This window comes from Aethalodelphis obliquidens, unplaced genomic scaffold, assembly GCF_003676395.1.
Source record: "Aethalodelphis obliquidens isolate GAN/ISIS:26980383/991018 unplaced genomic scaffold, ASM367639v1 scaffold34, whole genome shotgun sequence".
NCBI classification, from domain to species: Eukaryota; Metazoa; Chordata; class Mammalia; order Artiodactyla; family Delphinidae; genus Aethalodelphis; species Aethalodelphis obliquidens.
The window spans coordinates 3,520,813-3,541,458 of NW_020837978.1; the positions used below are offsets into that span (position 1 = coordinate 3,520,813).

At 45.6% G+C, this 20,646-nt stretch overlaps 2 protein-coding genes across 8 annotated transcripts in view; one reads left to right on the forward strand and one right to left on the reverse strand.

Annotated features, from left to right (window-relative positions):
* LYRM4 (LYR motif containing 4) overlaps positions 1-10,367 on the reverse strand; it is a 116,152-nt gene extending 105,785 nt beyond the window's left edge. Inside the window, exon 1 of one of the 2 annotated variants that reach the window (XM_027128283.1) lies at positions 9,972-10,367. In XM_027128283.1, coding sequence (XP_026984084.1) covers positions 9,972-10,057 — 86 coding nt within the window. In that variant the 5' untranslated portion in view covers positions 10,058-10,367. The remainder of the gene's footprint in view (positions 1-9,971) is intronic. The other variant, XM_027128282.1, reaches the window with a different exon arrangement.
* Positions 10,368-10,417: 50 nt separating this feature from the next.
* The window catches only part of FARS2 (phenylalanyl-tRNA synthetase 2, mitochondrial), a 383,657-nt gene continuing 373,428 nt past the window's right edge, over positions 10,418-20,646 (forward strand). For 5 of the 6 annotated variants that reach the window (XM_027128279.1, XM_027128281.1, XM_027128276.1 and 2 more), the window contains exon 1: positions 10,785-10,807. Coding sequence is in view for 1 of the 6 variants with exons in the window: in XM_027128280.1 (XP_026984081.1) it covers positions 10,549-10,807 (259 nt within the window). In the remaining 5 variants the exon portion in view is untranslated. Of the gene's footprint in view, positions 10,808-20,646 lie in introns of all 6 variants that reach the window. The other variant, XM_027128280.1, reaches the window with a different exon arrangement.

A 20,646-nucleotide genomic window follows, 5' to 3' on the forward strand; every position in this document is an offset into this window, starting at 1 on the left:
ATAACATTAATATATGAAAGCTACATAATTGAAGAAAGGAAAGTGAGATAAGCACATACAGAGTGTCGCAAATTAAGTCAAAACCTAGGGCCAAAGAGACGGTTTAGAATTGAGCCTGAATTGTCCAGATGCCATCCTCGTGCTCAGACGTCTTCCTCACGCCCAGGAGGCGCTGTCCCTGACACGCGATGTTTCATTTGGAACGACTTCTGCTCCCAGTTACATTCTCCTGACCTCAGGTCAGGTCGTTCTCTCTAACCCAAGGCATCCACGCAGTCACTGGGACTGGCGCATTCTCTTCCTCAGTGTATCTCAAGCCAACCTCCCCTCCTTTGCAGTCACCTCCTCCTGGCCTCTGTGTCTTCGGTCTCCATCCGCTTGGGGTGGTCTCGCTAGAAGTGCTCTCTGCAGTCCTGCTTGAGCCCCTGCGCGGCTCTCCGCCGTCCAGAACCAGGCCTGGCACTCGGCACAGTGTCTCTGAGGCCCCAGCAGGGAGGCCGCACTGCTGGGAGCCCCTCACACTCAGCGCCGACTACACCGCCCTCTGCACCCGTCCTCTCGGCTTCTGCCCCCCTTCGCCAGCGAGTCCCTGCAGTCTTTACGAGTGAGCTGGGCAAGCCACCATCACTTTTTTAACCTTGGGCCCCCGGGGCGGGCTCCGTCGCCCCTCCTATTTGCTCTGCCAGCTCTCTGCCACTGCGCCTTTGTACAATCCTCAGTGTCTTACTCTAGGCACTGAACCACAAGCCCCGCCTGGGAAAAGATCACGTTCTGTTGTGTTTGTCTCTGAATTTCCGGCAAGGAGCCCAAGGGTCTGGCCCATGGCAGGTACTCAATCAATCTCTGCTGAATGAAGACTCAAACCAACCTCATCACACGGAGACCACACATCACCAGAGACCACACACTACCGTGACAGGGTTCTCTGGATTGCTAATAAACACCTTGTGCAGAATGCGGCTCAACAAGTTTGACTGAGTTCATTAAATGACTGCTAGCTACTACGAATTTAACAGATTCGGCAGTTGATCTACTAGTTTAAGAGGTAACTGCATATTAACTAGCTTACTCCTGTCTGCAGAAGGGATCTCGGAGTATCTACTGCATACACCAGACATTCTGCCAGGAAGTTTCGCAACTCTGGCATTCCGGAGGATGTACCCGGACTAAATGCATCAAGGTCACAGAGCTGGGAGCCAGCTGACCCCAAACTTGAACCAAGGTTTCTTGGTTCGAAGGCCAGGAATCTTTCTAAATCAACATAGCCTTGCTCATGATTCTCATTCATATTGATGAGACTGAAAACAATACTTCAAGCAAATTAGCTCAGGAATCACAATATTAGGGGAAGAAATACCAGGGAAAAGGAAACAAGCAGGAAGCAGTAGCATCAAAAGCCACATGACTTGCATTTATCCTCGACTTATCCTGAAGGATCATTTCTGTGAGCTGTTTGCCTTTAATCCCTGAGTTAAAAAAACAATTATTCTTTCAAATAGAACCCCAATAATGAGTTGCTATGAAGCCAAACAGATAATCAAAATGTCACGGTGATGTATTATTATGTCTCAACTTTGGCAATTTAAAATCTGCTTCTTAAAACAGGGGTGGTAGAGATCAGCTAAGGAGCCCTATTCCCGGTGTTTCTACTACTAATCCAGACAAAAGCCAGGAGGACCCACCTTAATTTAGCTGACTCTTGCTAAACCTAGATATTCACAGCTTGGTTCATGTAATTTATCAAATTTTATCACTTATTTTGGTTTGTAAAGGATAGAATTTTCCTAAATTGGTTAGGTACCAGTTAATTGAGAAAATAAATGCTAAGGCTTATACAAAATGAAGTGGGATTCAGTCTGTCAGGAAAGGGGTCACAAAGGAGAAGTAACAGGACCTTAAGTACCTTTCATCCACAACAAAGACTGCACACAGCAATTGACCTGAGGCCTTAAGACGCAGTCAATTTCCTATAACGCTCATTACATTCTAGCAATTTCCTAAGAGAATGTTTTGTAAGTACACTTTGCATTAAAAGAAAGTATTACCCTACTACAATACAGACTACAGAGACTTTAAGGAAGTTCTATTGACTTATAATTGCATTTTGTGGTCCAACTTTACACCTCACTGTTATATTCTCTACCTTTATTTCCCCTTTGCCCTGATTCTCATTTATTATTTTAAAATTATAACAATTATTTCATGTTATTGCATTTTACTGTATGTATTTTTATAAGTTTTAAAATGCTTTAGGGGCCAGGGTGAAGTATAAATAGAATAAGTGCAATTTGGAAACTCTTATAAACTAAGTTCAATAAATCAGCAATGACATCGATCTAATAATTTTTTAACACTTCCCTCCAAATTTAGGCTGCTGGATATCTCAAATGTATTCTTCTTTAAGTTAACCGTATAATTTTTTCTTACTTTTCAAAACCATCATCACTCAACATGGCAGAACTTAGCAACCATGAGAAAAAAAAACTGGGGGGGAGGGGAATTCCAAACATAATTAAAGATACTGAATAATCCATCTTTCAAAAGTCTAAGAAGCTGCTTTTCTTAGGCACAAGTAAACTGCCTCTCGTTCCTGTGGAAGCAAGGGGTCAGGTAACAGCAGGCGGCCCTAGAGAAACCCACTGGTATAAATTCAGGACATATTCAAGACTTGATTTGCAGAGAACTTGGACAATGTTAACAGTAGTCTTCTTCTCTTGTATTCCTCCCCACTTCCTCAGAGCTCTTGCACAGCCGTAAGTTAGAGCTGTTTTCACAGAGAGCTGTGACTTGTCCCACATTTTACGGTGGGCAAAGCTCTTACTTGGCTGCTTATTACAGAATTCTGTGGTTTCTCCGAATCCTCACAATATAAACAGGCATTTCATGACTTAAAAAGAGGGAAAACTTTTTATCGTGGGGGGAAAAGTCCTAATAATCTTGTGTTTGCGAATGCCAAGAAGCAAAATGCAACATCCTATGCTCCCCAGCCTGACAGCTGTCCCAGGTGACAGGTCTGTGAGGCCCTAAATTGAGTCAAGGCATAAAAGGTGACAAAGAACAAGAGGATGGAATTTCTCACACATCAGCAACTTCTGCTTAAAGGCAGGGTTAGTCTGAGAATAAAGCAAAGATTTTCCCGGTGGGGAGGTAGGGGTTACATTAATTAAATGAAGAACATATTTTAGGATTTTAAGTTTCTAAAGGAGAAGAGACGTATAAAGTTAAAACTGAAGTGGAAGTTAGGCTTAGAAGGTTGAAACAATCACTACAATGTCATTTGTATAGTACCTGTGCGATACTGTAATACGCGATGGACAAAACATCATGACCAGCGCCTCTGCCACTACATGTGCAAATCTGCAGTGTCTGGATGTTATTTCAATTTGCATGTTTCCTCTGTGTACAAGGCAGTTTCTTGAGCTGTTCTTGTGTGTCCACGTCCTATGCCCATGACACGACAATCCTGTAACAGCAGGGCCACCCTGTGTTTGTATCTACCCTGGGCCCTAGTGCTGTAATACATATGCTATGGGTTCTCAGGAAATACTAGGCGTAAACTGATTTGCCCATTTGTTCTGCGGTAAAGGAATATTTGGCACTAAGGTCTCCAGTGTAGCTGTCCCATTTTAGAAAGGGAAAGGTGCTTGCTGTTAATACCATTCCCACTGGGCTGGGACTATTCACCCCAGCATTCTCGATCTATCAGCAGCAGAGGTAGCTGGTGTGAAGAGACCTGCAACAGTGAACAGAGACACATGCCTGGGTCCTGACTTCTTTACAAGTTCAGGGTTCCAGGTCCTCAGCTTCCAGTTCAAAAAGGGAACAGACTCCTAAATAGGAGTCATTATTTAGTCCATTCACGAGACTGCAATCGAAGACTTCCATGATGTTGCATTCAGCTGTGCAGCACGCAGTAATTGAGAGCTGACACTCAGCAACAGTTAGTAATTTTACCAGCCATGAAACCAGGGAGCCTATTTAGCTGCTGCAGTTGTAAGAAGAAACTGTGAAAATAAATAGCTTTGGGTTGATGTTTCTAGAATTTCTGCGGCTGAGACAGAGGATGCATGCCTTGTAGGAGATTTCTACTAAAGAGGGTAGAGTTGTAGAAAAGCAGCACTCTGGAACTTTCTAGTTCCCGTTCTGTTGATGACCAGCTGTGCGAACTTAGCCCACTGCTCACCTTTTCTATGCCCCACCTTTCTGTCAGATCTTTTTTACTACTAGCCGGTTATTTCACCAGCACGAGCTCACCCGGGATGGAGCGCCAGCTAAGGCTCCACGACTGCCTGCCCCTGGTTCCCACGTGCCCCGTGCATTTCACCTCCCCAGTGCCTTGCCATGCGCACCTGGAGAGTTCTGCACCTGCAACCACGTGCCCTTTCTGCATAGAAGCCAGCTGTTGGCAGATGCAGCAGTCACTCCCGGTGCTTCTCTGTCACCTCCCACTGCAGATGCTAGATGAGCACCTAGTTCCCCAGCCCCTTGCTCAGCTAGTGGTAGAAATGTAACTGAGTTCTGGTCAATAAGATAGAACCAGAAGTCTGCTGGAAAGCTTCCAGGAAAGTCTACCTTTCCTCATGAAAAGAAAGCCTAGTCATGCCCGGTTGGGGTTGCTCTTGTCTGTCTGTCTTGCCTTCAATAAGGATATGATATTTGGAGCTTTAATAGCCATTTGCAACCATCAGGCATAAGCATGAGAGGAAACCTGAGACTCAAGACACCTTGACATCATCCAGCTGCTGTATCAGCTGGAGCAGCCTCATACTCTAGACCTTTTCCATGTGAGAAGAGTAACCCCCTACTTATTTAAGCACCATGCGAAGGTTTCCTGTTACTTGTAGCCAACAGCATTCCTAATGAGATCTACTTTCAAGGCGGCACACACTTCTAATGCTACTCACCACTCTCTACCCTTAACGGGAGGCTCATTTTGATTTGCAGCTCTCAACACGACGCTTAGTGTGCAATAAGTATAATAAAGACTCAACCACTTAATGAGGGATGAAGGAGTTCTGACACTCAGTTGGGTGGCAATTGGGCTTTGCTTTTGCCTTTTCTCACATTTTACAATAAAATACATTTTTAATCAGTAGGGGGAAACGGCTGATAAAAATTACCTCTGAATACAATTGCCTCCTGCTTTTCAACAACAAGTATTTGTAAGCATAGAGTAGGTAGGTATTGTGCTAAGCACCAGGAATGCAGAGATAAGATGGAATTTCTGCCTTCAAGGGACAAATGGCTGAAAGACAAGTAAACCAACAACGCTAATGGTGTGATACGTGTAATAAATATGAGAACACACCACATCCGATTATCTTCCACTTTATCCAGAAACGAGCTGTCAGCACGGCATCCATCACCTCAACTTCCTCTCCTCTTACATTCCAACTTAAATTCACCTCCTGCAGAGTTGCAACTAAGAAGACGCCTGCTGCAACTAAAAGATCCCGCATGCCGCAATGAAGATCCCGTGTGCTGCAACTAAGACCTGGCGCAGCCAAAATAAATAAAGAAAAAAAATTCACCTCCTTCTGCGGTGGAGAAGGGAGTGTTCCGCCTTCTGCTGCGAGCCAGCCCGCCACCTGGGCCCGCAGAGGCGCGGCTTGTCACTTCTCCAGTGGCCCCGCACGTTAACCAGGCCTCCGGGCGGGGAGGCGGTCTACACTCACTGCTGTCTACTTCCTTCTGGTTCACTTCGTAGCGCCACACTCTGGCTCTGTCTTAACCACTTCACTGATGCTGTTCTGGAAGAGGTCCCCAGAGGTCCCTTCGCTGGGGACACTTCCCTCTTCCTTTACTGGACTTTGGTAAAGCAAGTGGCCTGCCCGCAGCGCCTTCCCAAACACGCAGCTATTCCGGCTCCCCTGACACTGCTCTCTCTGCTCGCCCTCTCCCCGCTTCTCAGACTCCACAGGGGTCACTCAGGTGTGGCCCGGGGACCACTGGGGTCTTGGAGACCTTTCAGGGGATCCATCGGGAAAACGTATTTTTATCATCCCAAAGAGATATTTGCCTTTTTCAGTCCCATTCTCTTGTAAGTGGACAGAGGAATTTCCCAGAGGCTAGATGACCTGTGATATAGCAACAGGTTTAGGCGGAAACAAATACAAGAATCCACATGTCTTCCATTAAGCCAAACACTAAAGAGGTTTGCAAAAATGTCAAACAATGTCACTGTCAGCAGTGGTTTTTTTTTGAGGGGGTGGGAAGAAAAATGGTTATTCTTCATAAAGGTGTTATTTAGGTGAGTATGCAATGGGTTTATTAGTTTACTTAAAAATAGGTGCTTTAGGGCTTCCCTGGTGGCGCAGCGGTTGAGATCCGCCTGCCGACGCAGGGGACACGGGTTCGTGCCCCGGTCCTGGAAGATCCCACATGCTGAGGAGCGGCTGGGCCCGTGAGCCATGGCCGCTGAGCCTGCGCGTCTGGAGCCTGTGCTCTGCAACGGGAGAGGCCACAACAGTGAGAGGCCCGCGTACCGCAAAAAAAAAAAAAAAAAAAGGTGCTTTAAAATGTTTTAGTTTTAACTTCTAATATGAAAAATCTTGATAACTATGCCTCACATAAGCAAGGCTTCTGGGGCCCTCAGTCACATTTAAGAATTCAAAAGGATCCTGAGACCAGTACAGTGAGAACCACGCACTTAGACTGCGTCTTCCTGGCCTCCTTCAGGGGCTCTTCTTCAACCAACACCTCAAATTTTGATGTTCTCTACAACAGCATCTTAAGCGCACTAATTTTCTCACCATAAACTAGGATTTCTCAATCTTGGCATGACTGACACTTGGGGCCAGAAAACTCTTTCTATGGGGGACTGTCCTGAGCTTGGTGGAATCCCTGGCCTCTAACTACTAGAGGCCAGGGGCATCCTTCCACCAAAATTGTGACAACCAAAAATGTCTCCAGACACTGTCAAATAAAACTGGCCCTGGCTGAGAACCACTACCCTAAATACTCTTCCTGGAAATTTTACCAAATATTAAGATTTTAATTCCACGTATGATAAGGATTCTACTTATTTAGTGCCTACTGCGCCAGGCACAACTCTAAGCATTTCATACGTATTCACTCACTTAAACCTCATCCCCTATGAGACAGATAAATCATCTCCATTTTATAGATTAAGAAACTGAAGAGCAGAGAGATGAAGTGACTTGCCCAGGGTCACACAGCAAGTGCGTGGTGATGACAACTCCAGGCTTGACTGCTCCCCTGAGCTTTAGTCTCATGTGAACAACTGCCTCTGCTGGGGACCCCAGCTGACATTCTCTCAAGATGCTCCAAAAATGAACTGAAAACTCTTCTCTCCACAAGACCAGGTATTTCTGTATTTCCTAAGTCAGTTAATAGTGCAACTTTCACATTTAACCTGTGCCTCAGTTTACCTAGTAACCTAGACATCTTTTTAGACTCTGCTTGGATTCTCTTCTTTACTCCTGAATCCAATCATTCATTGAAATCTAACAATTTTACCTTCTAATTATTGATCGTATGTATCTTTTCCTCTCTCTTCCACTACTCCTGCCCCCACTAGGGCCCTAATCTCTCCTCAGCACTGTCCTAATCAACTCGCATTTGGGGTCCTTGTATCTGGCCCTCACAAACATCTTCCACCTTGCTGCCTGAGTGGTCTGGCTAAAGGGCAAGTCTGGCCATGTCACTTTATGGCTTAAAGCTCTTTACCGGCTGCCTGTTAGCTAAGAATAATGTCCAGGTTCCTTATCACGGCCCAGTCTTGCCTTCTGTCACCCCCAAATCACACTTAACTCTCCAGCAGAAATCTATTCTATGACATCACCGAGCACACCAGAAGATCACACTGCTTCATGCCTTCGATCCAGCGCTATCTTCTGGGAAGCGTCTTGATTCAACACCCTGTGCATGCCTGTCACGGCACTTGCCACAGTTTGTGACAATGACTCTACAACTGTGTCCCACAGAGGCTCGTAAAAAAGCCACTGGTGGCAGGTGCCTTGCTGAGCCCAGCGCGCTCATCTTTCCATCTCCAGGGACTGCTATGGCGCTGGGCAAAGTAGTTTTGGGAGTGTTTGGGAGTACCGAAGTAAAAGAATACGTAGTAATAGGACCTGTCTGAATGGGAGTGGGGAATGGAGAAGAAAGAGAATGAGGAAAACCTTCCAAAGGTTACACTGAGATGAATCTCAAAGGAAGCAGAGGAACTCAAGATAGAGGTGATTAGCGGGCATACCAGACAAAGAGAAGAGGGAGGGGGTATCCTTGGAATCCACAAAACACAGCTTAATACAAAAGAAGGACATATTTTGTAACAGTTTATTATCTGAGGAGATAATAGTGGGAAATCTCACGTTTTAGGGCCATGATTTCAGCAAACAGTGTAAAGTGATTACCAGATTCCTTTGGATAATACATTTATTTGTGGATAATAAATTTAACTCAAAACGATTACTCAAAGCATAATCTGAACCATTATTTTCTAAATATGTTACCATGTAATTTCTACTTCCTGCCCACAGGGTACAGCCCTGAGTGACTTATCTGCAGTTCTTGTTTATTTTCAGTAAATTTAAACGACAAAATTTGTCTTCCAGACTGTGGTGAAAATGACTGGTTTCCACTTACTCACAAGCGTATTTTGTGGGCTCTTTCAACAGACTTGGTTAAATTGTTGGTAGTAAGTACTTGGTTAATTTTTTGGTTTAAAATTCCACCAGTATACCTGCTGTTTACAAACTTCAGCTTCCAGAGCCAAAGTCATTAAGTGAAACAATGCACTCCCAGAAATGTTTTTTTTTTTTTTTAACTACTGACCAGTTGGATATGATTTCATTGGTGTGACCCAGATGTTCTCAAATTTACAGGATGAGTACCTTTTCTATGCAGGTATCTAAAAGTTAGAAAGTCACTGCTTGAGAGGTTTAGTGTCTGATAACCAACACTGCACTGGGTCTACCCATCATAGGGCCTGCCCGCTCATTCACCCAGCGTGAGGGCAGCTACCCAACCAGGTCTGTTCCACAGGTCGCAGACTCTGCTCCTAGGAAACCCAATCCACAGGCTTGTCAATCATGGAAGGTGAGACCTGGTGTGAAGTGATGAGCTGGCCTTACCATATTCTTGCTTTGGAAATATGGCTCAAACTCAGAGGGTCAGGTAGTTAGGAGAAGACACCCGATCCACATGGATGCACAGAGAAAATCCATAAGGTACATACATTCATGATGAGTTATAAGGAAGCAGAAAAGAACGCAGATGCTCTGAAGTAGACAAAAGACATATTAAGAGTAAGGATAAGGGACTCAAGATCACACGTGAGAATGGGGCAGGCGTGGAAAAGCTGGGCGGTACATTAAGGACATAAGAGTTTAGATTCTCATTCTCCTGCTGCTAAGATCCTAAAAGCTGGATCCCCATCTGGTGAGGCCAGGATAAACGTTTCAGCTCCTGGAAGCTGGCGCGCCCTTTTTTTCCTTGACCTTAACCTGCGTCTCCTCCTCACAAACCCCGCCTCACCACCGATGCCACAAGTAGAACGGATCCTGGCAACCAAAAAGGCTAATTAAGACACCTCTGAAATGAAAGGAATGGCTAGAGAGAGCCTTCAGCTGTGGACAAGTGCTACTGACGGGTCACTTCCACGGTCAAGTCTTCCGATTCTACGGAAAGTTCTTATAAATGCAACAAACTGGTCCTGGCTTGAGAACCTGAACCTTGGCATCCAGCTTAAAGGCAGAGACACCACTAACCGCGTTCCCGGAGCAGAACCTCCTGGAGCTCTCGGCGCAGAGCGTCCGACTTGGGGACACATCACCAGACGCGAACGTCTTCTCCCGCCCGCGAAGGGCCAATCCCCTGGCTGACCCCCGAGGGTCCGCGGGCCACGCCGGCCGGCAGGGAGCCTCCCCTCTGGGCGCCCAGGCGGCCGCGCGGGGCAGGGGCTCCTGTACCCCGGCCGCACCCGCGCCCGCACCTCCCGGGCCGCTCACCTGTAGTTGTAGGCGGAGAAGTGCTTGCTCTCCCTCAGCATCGCCCGGTACAAATCCAGCACCTGTGCGCGGCTGGAGGCTGCCATCTTGGAACGAAAAAAACCCAGGGGGGGGTCCTCTCCGCCGAGGTCCCGAGTTAAACGCGACTCCCGAAACTTCCGCCGCCGCGGGAAGCGCGAGCGGGACACGCGCGCGGGGCTCGGCGCAGGGAGCGGCCTGCGCCCCGGCCCAGGTGAGCTCCGGCCGCGCGTGGCGGCGCAGGCGGGCTTCGGGCAGCTAAGGGGGCGGCGCCGGCGGGAGGTGTTCTCGGCGGCCGCCCCCGCCGCGGGGTACTGCGGGCAGCAGCGGGCGGAGCGGCCGAGGGGCGGCGGGGGCTGGGCGGCGGGTGCGGGGTGTCGGTGCTTCCTCGCGGTGGAGGGCTGGGGTTCGCCGGGGACGCCGGGTTGCTCCGCGTTGCCAGGTTACCGAGCGCGCGCCCCGCTCCCGCTCTTCCGCCCGGGCTGCCCTCGGCGCCGCCTGAGCCTAGGTGCGGGCTGCGCGGGGCGCCGGTTCCGCAGACGCCTGGGTCGGGGGCTGCATGCGGGACGCTTGTCGCGCGTGGACGGGGCGCGAGCGCTCGGGGGACGCAGGGCGCCGACCTGGGGCTCCCCGGCGCTCCGGCTCTGCTCAGGGCGCCCGCTCAGGGGCCTCCGGCGCGAGGCCCCCTTTCTGGTCAAGATGGCGGCGCCCAGGCGGGCCGCGCCGAGGTGAGCTGGAGCCGGGCCCGGAGAGGGGCGAGCCTGCCACGCCCAGGACTTGGACCCCGGGCTGGTCTCCCGTCTCCCGAGGAGCGGCGGGTGAGTGGGCGCGGCCGCGCGTAGGTCCCTCTCGTGGGGTGGTCAGCTCTCCGTGCGTCCGCAGACTTCTGTCGTCTGATAGTCAGATCTGGGGTGGCCCAGGTTGGAGGCGAGGGTGCTTGATTGGGGAAACCTGAGGGGTTTAAGGACTCTGTTGGGATCGTTTCAGACCCCAGCAAGAAGCTGAGCAAGTTTTCTTCTCTCTTCCCGGCTAAGTTTTCTCCCTTCTCTGAAGACACCAGCTCTTCTGAATCACCTTGTTACCCGGGGGGGATACAGTTGGTGGTTCTGACCGTGGAACGTAGGACCCGGCGCGGGGAAGCCTGAGCTGGTTCTAGTTACTTTGTTTGCAAAGCACTGGTCTTGTCTTTGGAATCTTTGTGTATGTAACCAACGTTGGGAAGAGCCAGCGTTTTCTCCTCCAAAACACTGCGAGGGGTAACTTTATACGTAAGAAACAAGTGGGCGTTCACATCCATCTCTTTTCCAACCACTGAGTTTTGGTTGTGTTTCCTTTCTTTAAGTTTGTCTCGTTTTGAAGTGATAACTTGTTCTATGACAAAGCAACCTCGTATTTTCAGGAACTTTAAGGGCAGGAGACACTTCTCTGACCTTACTGCACTTTAGCGTACTTGTAACCCGGGGTCCTTGCATCCACATGTGCTTGTTATATCTGTTATGTTATCTGTTGTAAAGCAGTGGTATTTTTTTTAAAGGCATGAAAGACAAAATACTTTTATTAAAATCCTTTTACGTTTCCTGTTCGATTTTTGTTAACGTCTCATACATCTACAAGTCTCAAATAAGGCTTTTTACAGAGTAGCCAAACTTCTGTTACTCCTGCAGGGTGATCAGGTCATTGGGCAAATCTTGCTTCAGGTTTATTGAAAGGGTTTTTAATACTTTGAGTTTATCCTTTGGTATTACTCAAAGGACTCAAGACCAGGGGTCTTGTACATTATTATAGAAAAAGATGCAGAACTGTTTTCTCTTAATATGAAACACGGTTGAATGCAGATGATGTAAATTAGGTGTGTGGCACCTAGGAAAACTACAGCGTTAACGCAAGTTACAAACAGAGAAAGCTATCAAAGTTAGAAGAAAAGACATGAGAATTATTTTGGCTTGTTTAAAAACAGTGGGGATTGCATTATTTTATTATATTTTGCTTTCATCTAGAAAATGAAGTTGGAATAATTATGATATACAGTTGTTTGTCTAATTACCAAGCAATTTAATCATTAATGTATACAGTTAACATATCTAAATGATTTTAACTTTGTTGTAATCAAATAAAACTTTCCAAATAAATATCGAAAGTTTAGTTTGCTTGGGTAGTGTAGGCATCTGTTAGTACAAGGAATAGCTGAGGTTAGAGAAATGGTAGCTTCCCAGTTGATTCTAAGCTAAGTCCTCACAAAAAAATACTTTTATTATTTTACTTGAAATAATTTGCCAGTATGTGGATATCATTGCCTTAAAAGCCTAATAAAAAATCACATTCCAAAGCTAAATCTCCATTTTTTAATTTCTTCATTGCAGCAATGACTATTTTCAAGAAAAGCTCTATTTGAGGTTGAAAGTGGGATTGGGCCAGAAGCTGAGGATAGACCTTACTCACATGTCCTTTAATATGCATTCTGTTCTGGGCAGAGTATTTTCTTACATAACGACTATAAACTAGACGTAACCCACTTACTACCATTTAGGCCTCAAAATGCAAAAATTTCTTTAATATCCACCTATCCATAGTTATGAAATTCCTATAGTTCATTATGTAAAATCATGCATTACCTTATATTAAAATTAGGATTGCTGTTGAGCACTGAATGATTTTTGAAGAGAAATTTCTCCAACAATAACAAGCAGTATAACAGCAATTTATTGTCTTGCAGCTTAAATATTAAAACGATGTGCAAAGGAAATCTTGCATAGGTGAGCAACTTGTGATGTTACGATTTAGAAGTTATTCGACTCCAAATGTGGATCTAAGTCTTTATTACACATAATCGTCATTTGGTTTTATCAGTCCTTCACACTAATAGAATAGGAAGCTGGAAGAGACTTTGTACATCAGCTCCCTCATTTTCAGAGATGAACAGGGAACTGAAGGCCCTTTCCTCATTCATTCCTTCAGCACTCAGTGAACGCTTCCTAAGAGCCATACATTATACAACATTACAGTTACAGTGTGTTACAGTGTGTGTTACAGTGTGTTACAGTTACAGCGTTACAGTGTGAACTAGATAAGCAAAGTAACAATTTATTTTTGACAGATGCTATGATAGGGGTAATATTACGAAGTGTTAGGGGAGTACAGAGGAGGGACATTCAACTAGGACTTTGATCTTAAGGGAAAGCATTCCATCAGAGAAGGTATTTCCACAATGAGTAGTAAGAGCCAGAGGGCGAACATGGAGAATGTGTTGAGTTACAGGTTGTAGTGTACATTCAAAGCAGGGAGGCACGAGGGCGCAGGATCCATTCAGGGAACGCTGTGTGGTGGGGAGAGGGACCATCGATGAGCAGACGTGATTAGCCCTGTACCTGCTTTATTTTTATTATTTTTTAAAATTTTATTTATTTATTTTTAAAATATTTATTTTCTGTGCCGGGTCTTAGTTGTGACATGCGGGATCCTTAGTTGTGGCATGCAAACTCTTAGTTGCAGCATGGATGCGGGATCTAGTTCTCCGACCAGGGATCGAACCCAGGCCCCCTGCATTGGGATCGCAGAGCTTTACCCACTGGACCACCAGGGAAGTCCCTACCTGGCTTATTTTAATGATGTTTTCTCTGTTCTGGGGATAAGTCATTTTTTTCTTTGATGCATTGGCTAGTTCATGCAAGTGAAGTAGAACTTACCATCTGAGCTATTGAAATACAGATTAGGTTTTCAGGTGTTGGTAGACTTTTATTTCAAAGCCTATTTTTGGAATCCTCTATTTTAGCAGTGCTGAAATCCTGGTTCTGTACGTCTGCATATTCAACAAGTAGTTGACCAGCTGGTGGTTCAAGTCCCAGTTCCTGCGGTTACGTGAGGGCTACACATCAAATACTGATCCTGTCTTCCAAGAGTTAGTAGTTTATTATGTTGAGATATGTTCCCTGTATACGCACTTTGGGGGGTATTTGAATGGATGTTGAATTGTATCAAATGCTTTTTCTGCATCTATTGAGATGATCACGTGGTTTTTGTCTTCTGTTGACGTGGTGTAACACATTGATTTGCATATTCTTGAACCATCCTTGTGACCTTGGGGTGAATCCAACTTGGTTGTGGTGTATGATCCATTTTGTGTATTGTTGGATTTGGTTTACTAGTATTTTGTTGAGGAGTTTTGCATCTATATTCATCAAAGATATTGGCCTGTAATTTTTTTTTTTGATAGTGTCTTTGTCTGGTTTTGGTTTTGGGGTGATGATGGCTTCATAGAATGACTTCGGGAGTGTTCCCTCCTCTTCAGTCTTGTGGAAGAGTTTGAGAAGGATGGGTATAAATTCTTCTTTGTATGTGTGGTAGAATTCTCCAGTGAAGCCATTTGGTCCTTTTCTTTGCAGGGAGTTTTTTTTTTAATTACGGGTTCTATTTCACTTCTAGTGATCCGTCAATTCAAATTGTCTATTTCTTCTTGATTCAGTTTTGGTGGGCTGTATGTTTCTCGAAACCTGTCTATTTCTTCTAGGTTATAAGATCTCAGTGGACAGATGATAGGACAGCTCTTACCCCCATTAAGGAAAGGGACCTGAGAGGTTAGGTTATTTAGCCAGTTGTACAGGTAGGAATCCGAGGGGGTGGGCATGGGCCTGGGGTGTGTTCTGTCTAGCTGTAGTACTGGCTGTGACGCTGCACTGCTTCACAGAAGGTCTTCAGAGCCAGCTTCAGGAGTTTGAAGTTTATTAAGTTTTCTTGGATAACATGGGTAAATTTTAGTCATATTTGAATTTTAATTTAGATTCTCACTTATTTCCAAAGCTAACTTCTTTATATAGGAAATATTACAAATATTCAGAGAATCTCAAATGTTGATTTTTATACTAGCTTTCTAGTCTTTTAAGATAAATTTACATTTTTTTCTATTAACATCTCTTGGAAAAGACTTAGTGCCGTTTTTAGGTTGTCTACTCATGTGTATGTGAGAGATTCACATTTTTGTAGAAGCTGTTTTCAAATATACTTAAAGTCTTTTCCTTGAGAATTTTAGAAAGTAACCAGATATTGGAGCTCCGTTCTTTGGAGACTAAGTATTGCCTTACTTGTGGGAAACAGCAGTAAAATTGACAACTGAGTTTGTATAAAGTGTATCAGATGTCACTTATAGGAATTTTTTTTTAAACAAATTAGTTCTTTGCCTTCTGTCTGCCTGTCTGTAAGTTCAAGCTCATCTCTCTCAAAAGCTGCCTTCCCCTCCTACCTGTGTCTAGGAGAGAGACTAGGCTAGGAGGTCAGATCTGTTTTCAACTGAACTTGTGTCCCTTTAGTTTTTCCCAGGTCACAGTAGCTGCTAGATGGAGAACTGGTTTCATTAGCCCACTGGTCCTCTACCCTGGCCTTACAGCACACACCCGAGAACCTTTCACAAATACCAGTGTTCTGGTTCTACTCACATCAAGGCAGTCGTAAGCTCTGGGTTGGGGGCCCAGCAGTAATGTCTTTAAAAAGTGTCAGGGGTTTCAGGGCGCCATCAGGATGGAGAACCACTGCCATCGGCCCAAGTCAGACAGCTGACTGGAATACAGAAGGTCCAGCCATGTTTCTTCCCCTGTGCACGTGACCCATTGCCGGTTTTTCCCAGAACTGCCCTCATTTAGCAGGACGATGTGAGTACCTTCAGGAAGAACATCTCCCGTCCCCACATCCCGGTGTTCCAGGAACAGCTCAGATGAACGTGGGCCAGGTGTGTGCAAAGTTCTCCTTGTCCGCCGCTTTTACAGGAGGGAGAACCTCGTCTTAAGGGAAAATAAATCCTGTACTTGAACGTTTCCCTCCTTAAGCAGTTTTTAGCATTGATTCTGTCCCTGATCTTGAAATACGAGACAGCTGACCCTCCACCAAGACTTTTCCCTGCCCCATCCAGCCCATCTTCTTGTGACATATGTGCCTTATTCTTTCAAACCCTAACAGTAAATCTATAAATCAAAATCTAATTTTGCATATACAAAGGCCTGAATATATATCTTATCAGAACTGGCCTTAGCAAAACATTCTGTGGAAGATGTGAAGATAATTTCAGGAGAGTCCTTTGAAAAGAGCCAGTATTTCTTCTTATTTTTTGCAAACTAGTATGTTTATCAAATAACATTTTGAATGATGATTTTGAATGAAAAATAACATTTTGTAATTCATTAAGGATGAGATTTTCATATGAAGAAGTACTTGTAATAAAAGTGATTTTGGGGACTTCCCTGGTGATCTGGTGGTTAAGAATCCACCTTCTAATGCAGGGGACACGGGTTAGATCCCTGGTCGGGGAACTAAGATCCCACATGCCGCGGGGCAACTAAGCCCTTGCGCTGTAGAATCCGTGTGCTTCAACTACAGAGCCCATGTGCCGCAACAAAAGATCCCACATGCCGCAACTAAGACCTGACACGGCCACATAAATTTCTTTTTTTTTAAAAAGTGATTTTGTGGAGGAAATTGAAATAATTTTTAAAATAATTATCTAAAGGTGTTTATAGCTTCCCTCAGGGTTATGTACTAGTTGAAGTTCAGATGACACAAGTCATCTTTTGGAGCATAACGCAAAAAAATATATATATATGGGTAGGACGCTAGATATTTCATGAAATTCAAGGCCGAGTTGAACAACCCTGACAGTTTGAGAACCTGTGGCCTTAGCAGCGGTGGGAATTTGCGAGCTGTTAGCCCCGAGTGGTGGCTCTTGATCCGGGTTGCATGTCAGACTCACTGCTGATGTCAGGACTCCTCCCACAGCTGTCAAGTAAAAACCTCTGAGTAGCTTCCCAGGTCATTCTGATGTTCAGCCATGACTGAGAACCTCTGGCCCCAGTGCTGCCACCAAGATGAGTGACTGGTGAAGGCACAGTCATGCCCATAAGGCTTTTGGGAATCTTGCAAAGCTGGCCTCCTGAAATTTTGGAGGGCAGAGACTTCTTGCTAACTCTTTTTTTTTCCCCGGCACCTCTGCTAAGTGCATGGTGAATATTTGCAAATCAGTTTCATTTCTTGTAAGGTGTTCCAGAATTCAAGCTGCTCTCTAGATCAAACTGATTTTATTCCCTTAGATGAGCACAGGCCTATGTGCACAAATACTAAAACAAAGGCACATGAAAGACCAAACAGGCTGTGCTCAGGAGGTTTAAAGCAGGGCAGGCAGGCCCAGCGTTATGGGAGTGATGGGCTGGTGGAGGGGAAAGGCTTCCTCATCAGGAGTAGGAGACAGGAGATGTCCCTTTGTCCAGGCTCCCCGTGGGCTGGGAGCACCCGAAGGCTCTCTCTGCCCACCTATTCCTGTCTATACATCAAGTAACGCAGGGACAAATACGTGTCATAGTTATACCTTCAAGTAAAATGCCCTGTGCTTCTCAGATGCAGGCTCACTATACTCCTGAATCACCCTCGGAATACCGCGGGGGAAGGAGAAAGCCAGGAGACTGTACTTTGCAATTATACTTTTGAGGAAAAGAGAAATGGGTACCAGTTCCAAATGGGTGGCTGTAGGTACTTTTTATTTTTAGTTACAACAAACATTTTTTTATTTACCAGAAAGATACCAGCTCAAGCAAAGAAGACGCAGTAAAACTTGCTAAAGTTAAGGACCACTAACTCCCAGATGCCTTAAACATTTGTTCTTAAAGTCAGATGATTTCCCAAATAACCTCTCTAGGGTGTAAAGGGTGCTAGCAACTCCAAAGCTAAAGTTTGTTTTTCTGTGATGGCATATTATCAGACGCCCCATGTTTAGAAGTGAACGTGTTTAAGATTTGAAAGATATTTATGGACTTTTAAAAATTAAATATTTATATATCGTGATTTACTTGTAATATGGAAGAAAGGCATTTTTCCCTTGCTCAGCGTTACTTAAATATTTTTTTCAGTAAAATCCCAACATCACATTGTTAGTTTCCACCCTTCACTTTAAGGACTGTCCTTGTGCCCAGCCCACTGTGGATCGCTCCGCATAGTAAATGAGGGAAGTTGAGCAGAGTGGGTACTTGTGAGTTGGTATCTTATATCTCTCTCCATTTGGACTAGAAGCCTACTCTGTACAAATATTTTCTCTAAAGTTACACTTTATCTCTAATTAAATTATAACTTCAAATAAGCAACCCTCGATTACTGACCTTTTTCAACGATTGCAGTATGATCCTGAAATGGGTGAAGTAATGAACAGAGCCCTGGAAGGTCAGAGGTCAGCCAGGCTGTGCCCCAGGTGTGTGACCTGTGACCAGATTGCTTTTTCCTACTTAACTCCTCTCTTCTGTCCAAATCGGAACTGAAATAGGCTGTGCTCTCCTTACTTCTAGGGACATTTCCAAGATTAAGAACATATTCTCATTACTTGTGCTGTAAGCTGAATGGCTGTGGTCCTCCCCACCCCATTCCCCCATTCCCCACCAGCTCCGATAAATATGTTGAGATCCTAACCCCCAGTGGGATGTGTTGGGTTGGCCTTTGGGAGTTGGTCAGGTCATAAGGGTGGAGCCCCCAGGATGGGATTAATGTCCTTATAAAAGGGACCGCAGAGAGCTCCCTCACCCCTCACTATGTGAGGACGCAGTCTTGAGGTCCAGGAAGTGTGCTCTTACCTGGCACCAAATCTGCCGGCGGCTTGATCTTGGACTTCCCAGCCTCCAGAACTGCGAAATAAATATTTGTTGCTTATAAGCCACCAGGTCTGTGGTATTTTTGTTAGAGCAGCTAACCCTAACCCTAACCCTAAGACACGCTGCTTTGGTTTTCTGGAAAAAGAGAGTGTGCAGGGAGGGTGTGGTGGTGGTGTCCTGAGTGAACTAGGTCTGCCAGGTTTGTGGGTTTCAGTGGGTTTTTGTTTGTTTCCTTTTTTGTGTTACATTCACATGGTATTCTAACATCCGAAGCTTATGCTTTCTGCAAAATGTAGGAAAATGAAGTGTTTTTATAAGATTTTACCCAAAATGTTGATGGCATAGTTACTGAAATATGTTTGGGCAGAAATGTCTCTACCAGTGGATGCCATGGCATGTGTGGACTTAAAGTACCTTCCTTAACACTGTCTTTCATCACTGTTCCACCTCACCGGGGTTTTCTGTTTATTAGCATGGGCCTTTTCTTCATTAAGACTGAAAAATCAAAACCTGACGTGATAAGCATGATTTCCACATTTGACTCTTAATTAATTTGGTGCGAGAGTGCAGCCTTTTTTTTTCAATCCCAGCATTTCATCTCTTTGCAGCAGTAGAGGTTCTGTTTTTCTGTCCCTGAAGTAAAGAGGGTGGGAAGGGGCTTCCTCGGTGGCTTGGCTCCCGCTGGAGCAGAGGAGGAGGGATGCTGGCTTCAGCTGCCTTGGGTGCACCAGAGGGCTGTGTGCAGAGGCCCGGGCGTGCGTCCTGCAGACCTTGTGCAGCCCCTGGACAGGAGCCTGGGCTGTGAGGGGGCACGGCCACTCTGGTTGCAAAGGTGACGGGAAGAGGAGAAGCCGAGAGAATGACGAGGTGTGTGAATGGCACAAGTGAGTTGTGGGGCAGAGGCTTCAAAGGCCCGAGTGGGTGTATTCAGTCTCCCTCGTGCGCTGTGTGTGGGGCAGTGACGGGGCGGTGCTGCCCCGCCCCGTGGCCCCTAGCTGCATTTCCAGGGAGAGGCCATCCACCCAGTGAGCTGACTGCCCAGCGGCTGGGTCTTGCTGTCCGAAGTCGGTGTGAGTGGTTTGCCCCGGCAGGAATACTGACAACCACCCTCAGATGGAAACTGCTCGACCTGTGATGAGAACATCTCCGTGGCCATGTTAGCACGGCCAGTTACAATCCACAGTCACTCAGAAACCTCGCCTAAGCCCCTATTTCCTCTGCTAAGAAGTAACAAAATTAATTGCTTTCTCTGCCTGCCTACTCAGAAGTCAGTCCTTCAAGAAATGAAATGACAGAAAGGCAGGTGATTTAGAGGGAGAAGGGGAACGGCTGAGGATAATATACGGACTGTTGTCTGACTTCCCATAGGAATAGATTTGGGTGTCAGTTAAATGCTTTGCTTGGTGTTTCAAGTTTAATGAGACAGCTGCAAAATGCATGAAAATCAGTTTCTGGAACATGCTAAGCCCTCCCCACCTGAGCACATGGGTGCTTCCGTCCCTCTGTTTGGAAATTTTGTCTCTTTGAATGGCTTATCTTTCTAATGTTGACTTAAACGTTACTTTCTCAGACAGCCCTTCCCTGGCTGCTCATCTTTATCTAAAAATCAGGGCTCCATTCGTATATTGGAGGGTTCTCTTTATCTCCTGCTTAAATTCTTAGTTTTACTCACTGCCATGCTCGACAACTAGCCCTGTGCCTGTTACATATTAGGAGCTCCGCAAACATTTGTTGAGTGAACGAACAGAAATGCTGTGATGGCTTCAGGAAAAGACACTTAGTACCCTAGAGCAGCTCTGTCCAGCAGACCTTCGGGGATGACTGAAGTGTTTCTACCTGTTTTGTCCAGTGTGGCAGCCACCACCCATGTGAGGCTCTTGAGCACTGGAAACGTGGCTAGTGCAACCGAGGAGCTGGATTTTTATCTATTTAATTAATTTAAATTTAAATAGCCACCTGTGATTAGCTGCTACTATATTAGACACCGCAGATCCAGAGGATGTGATTTTATTAGCTTCTGGCATTGAAAAATATTACCACTGAATACT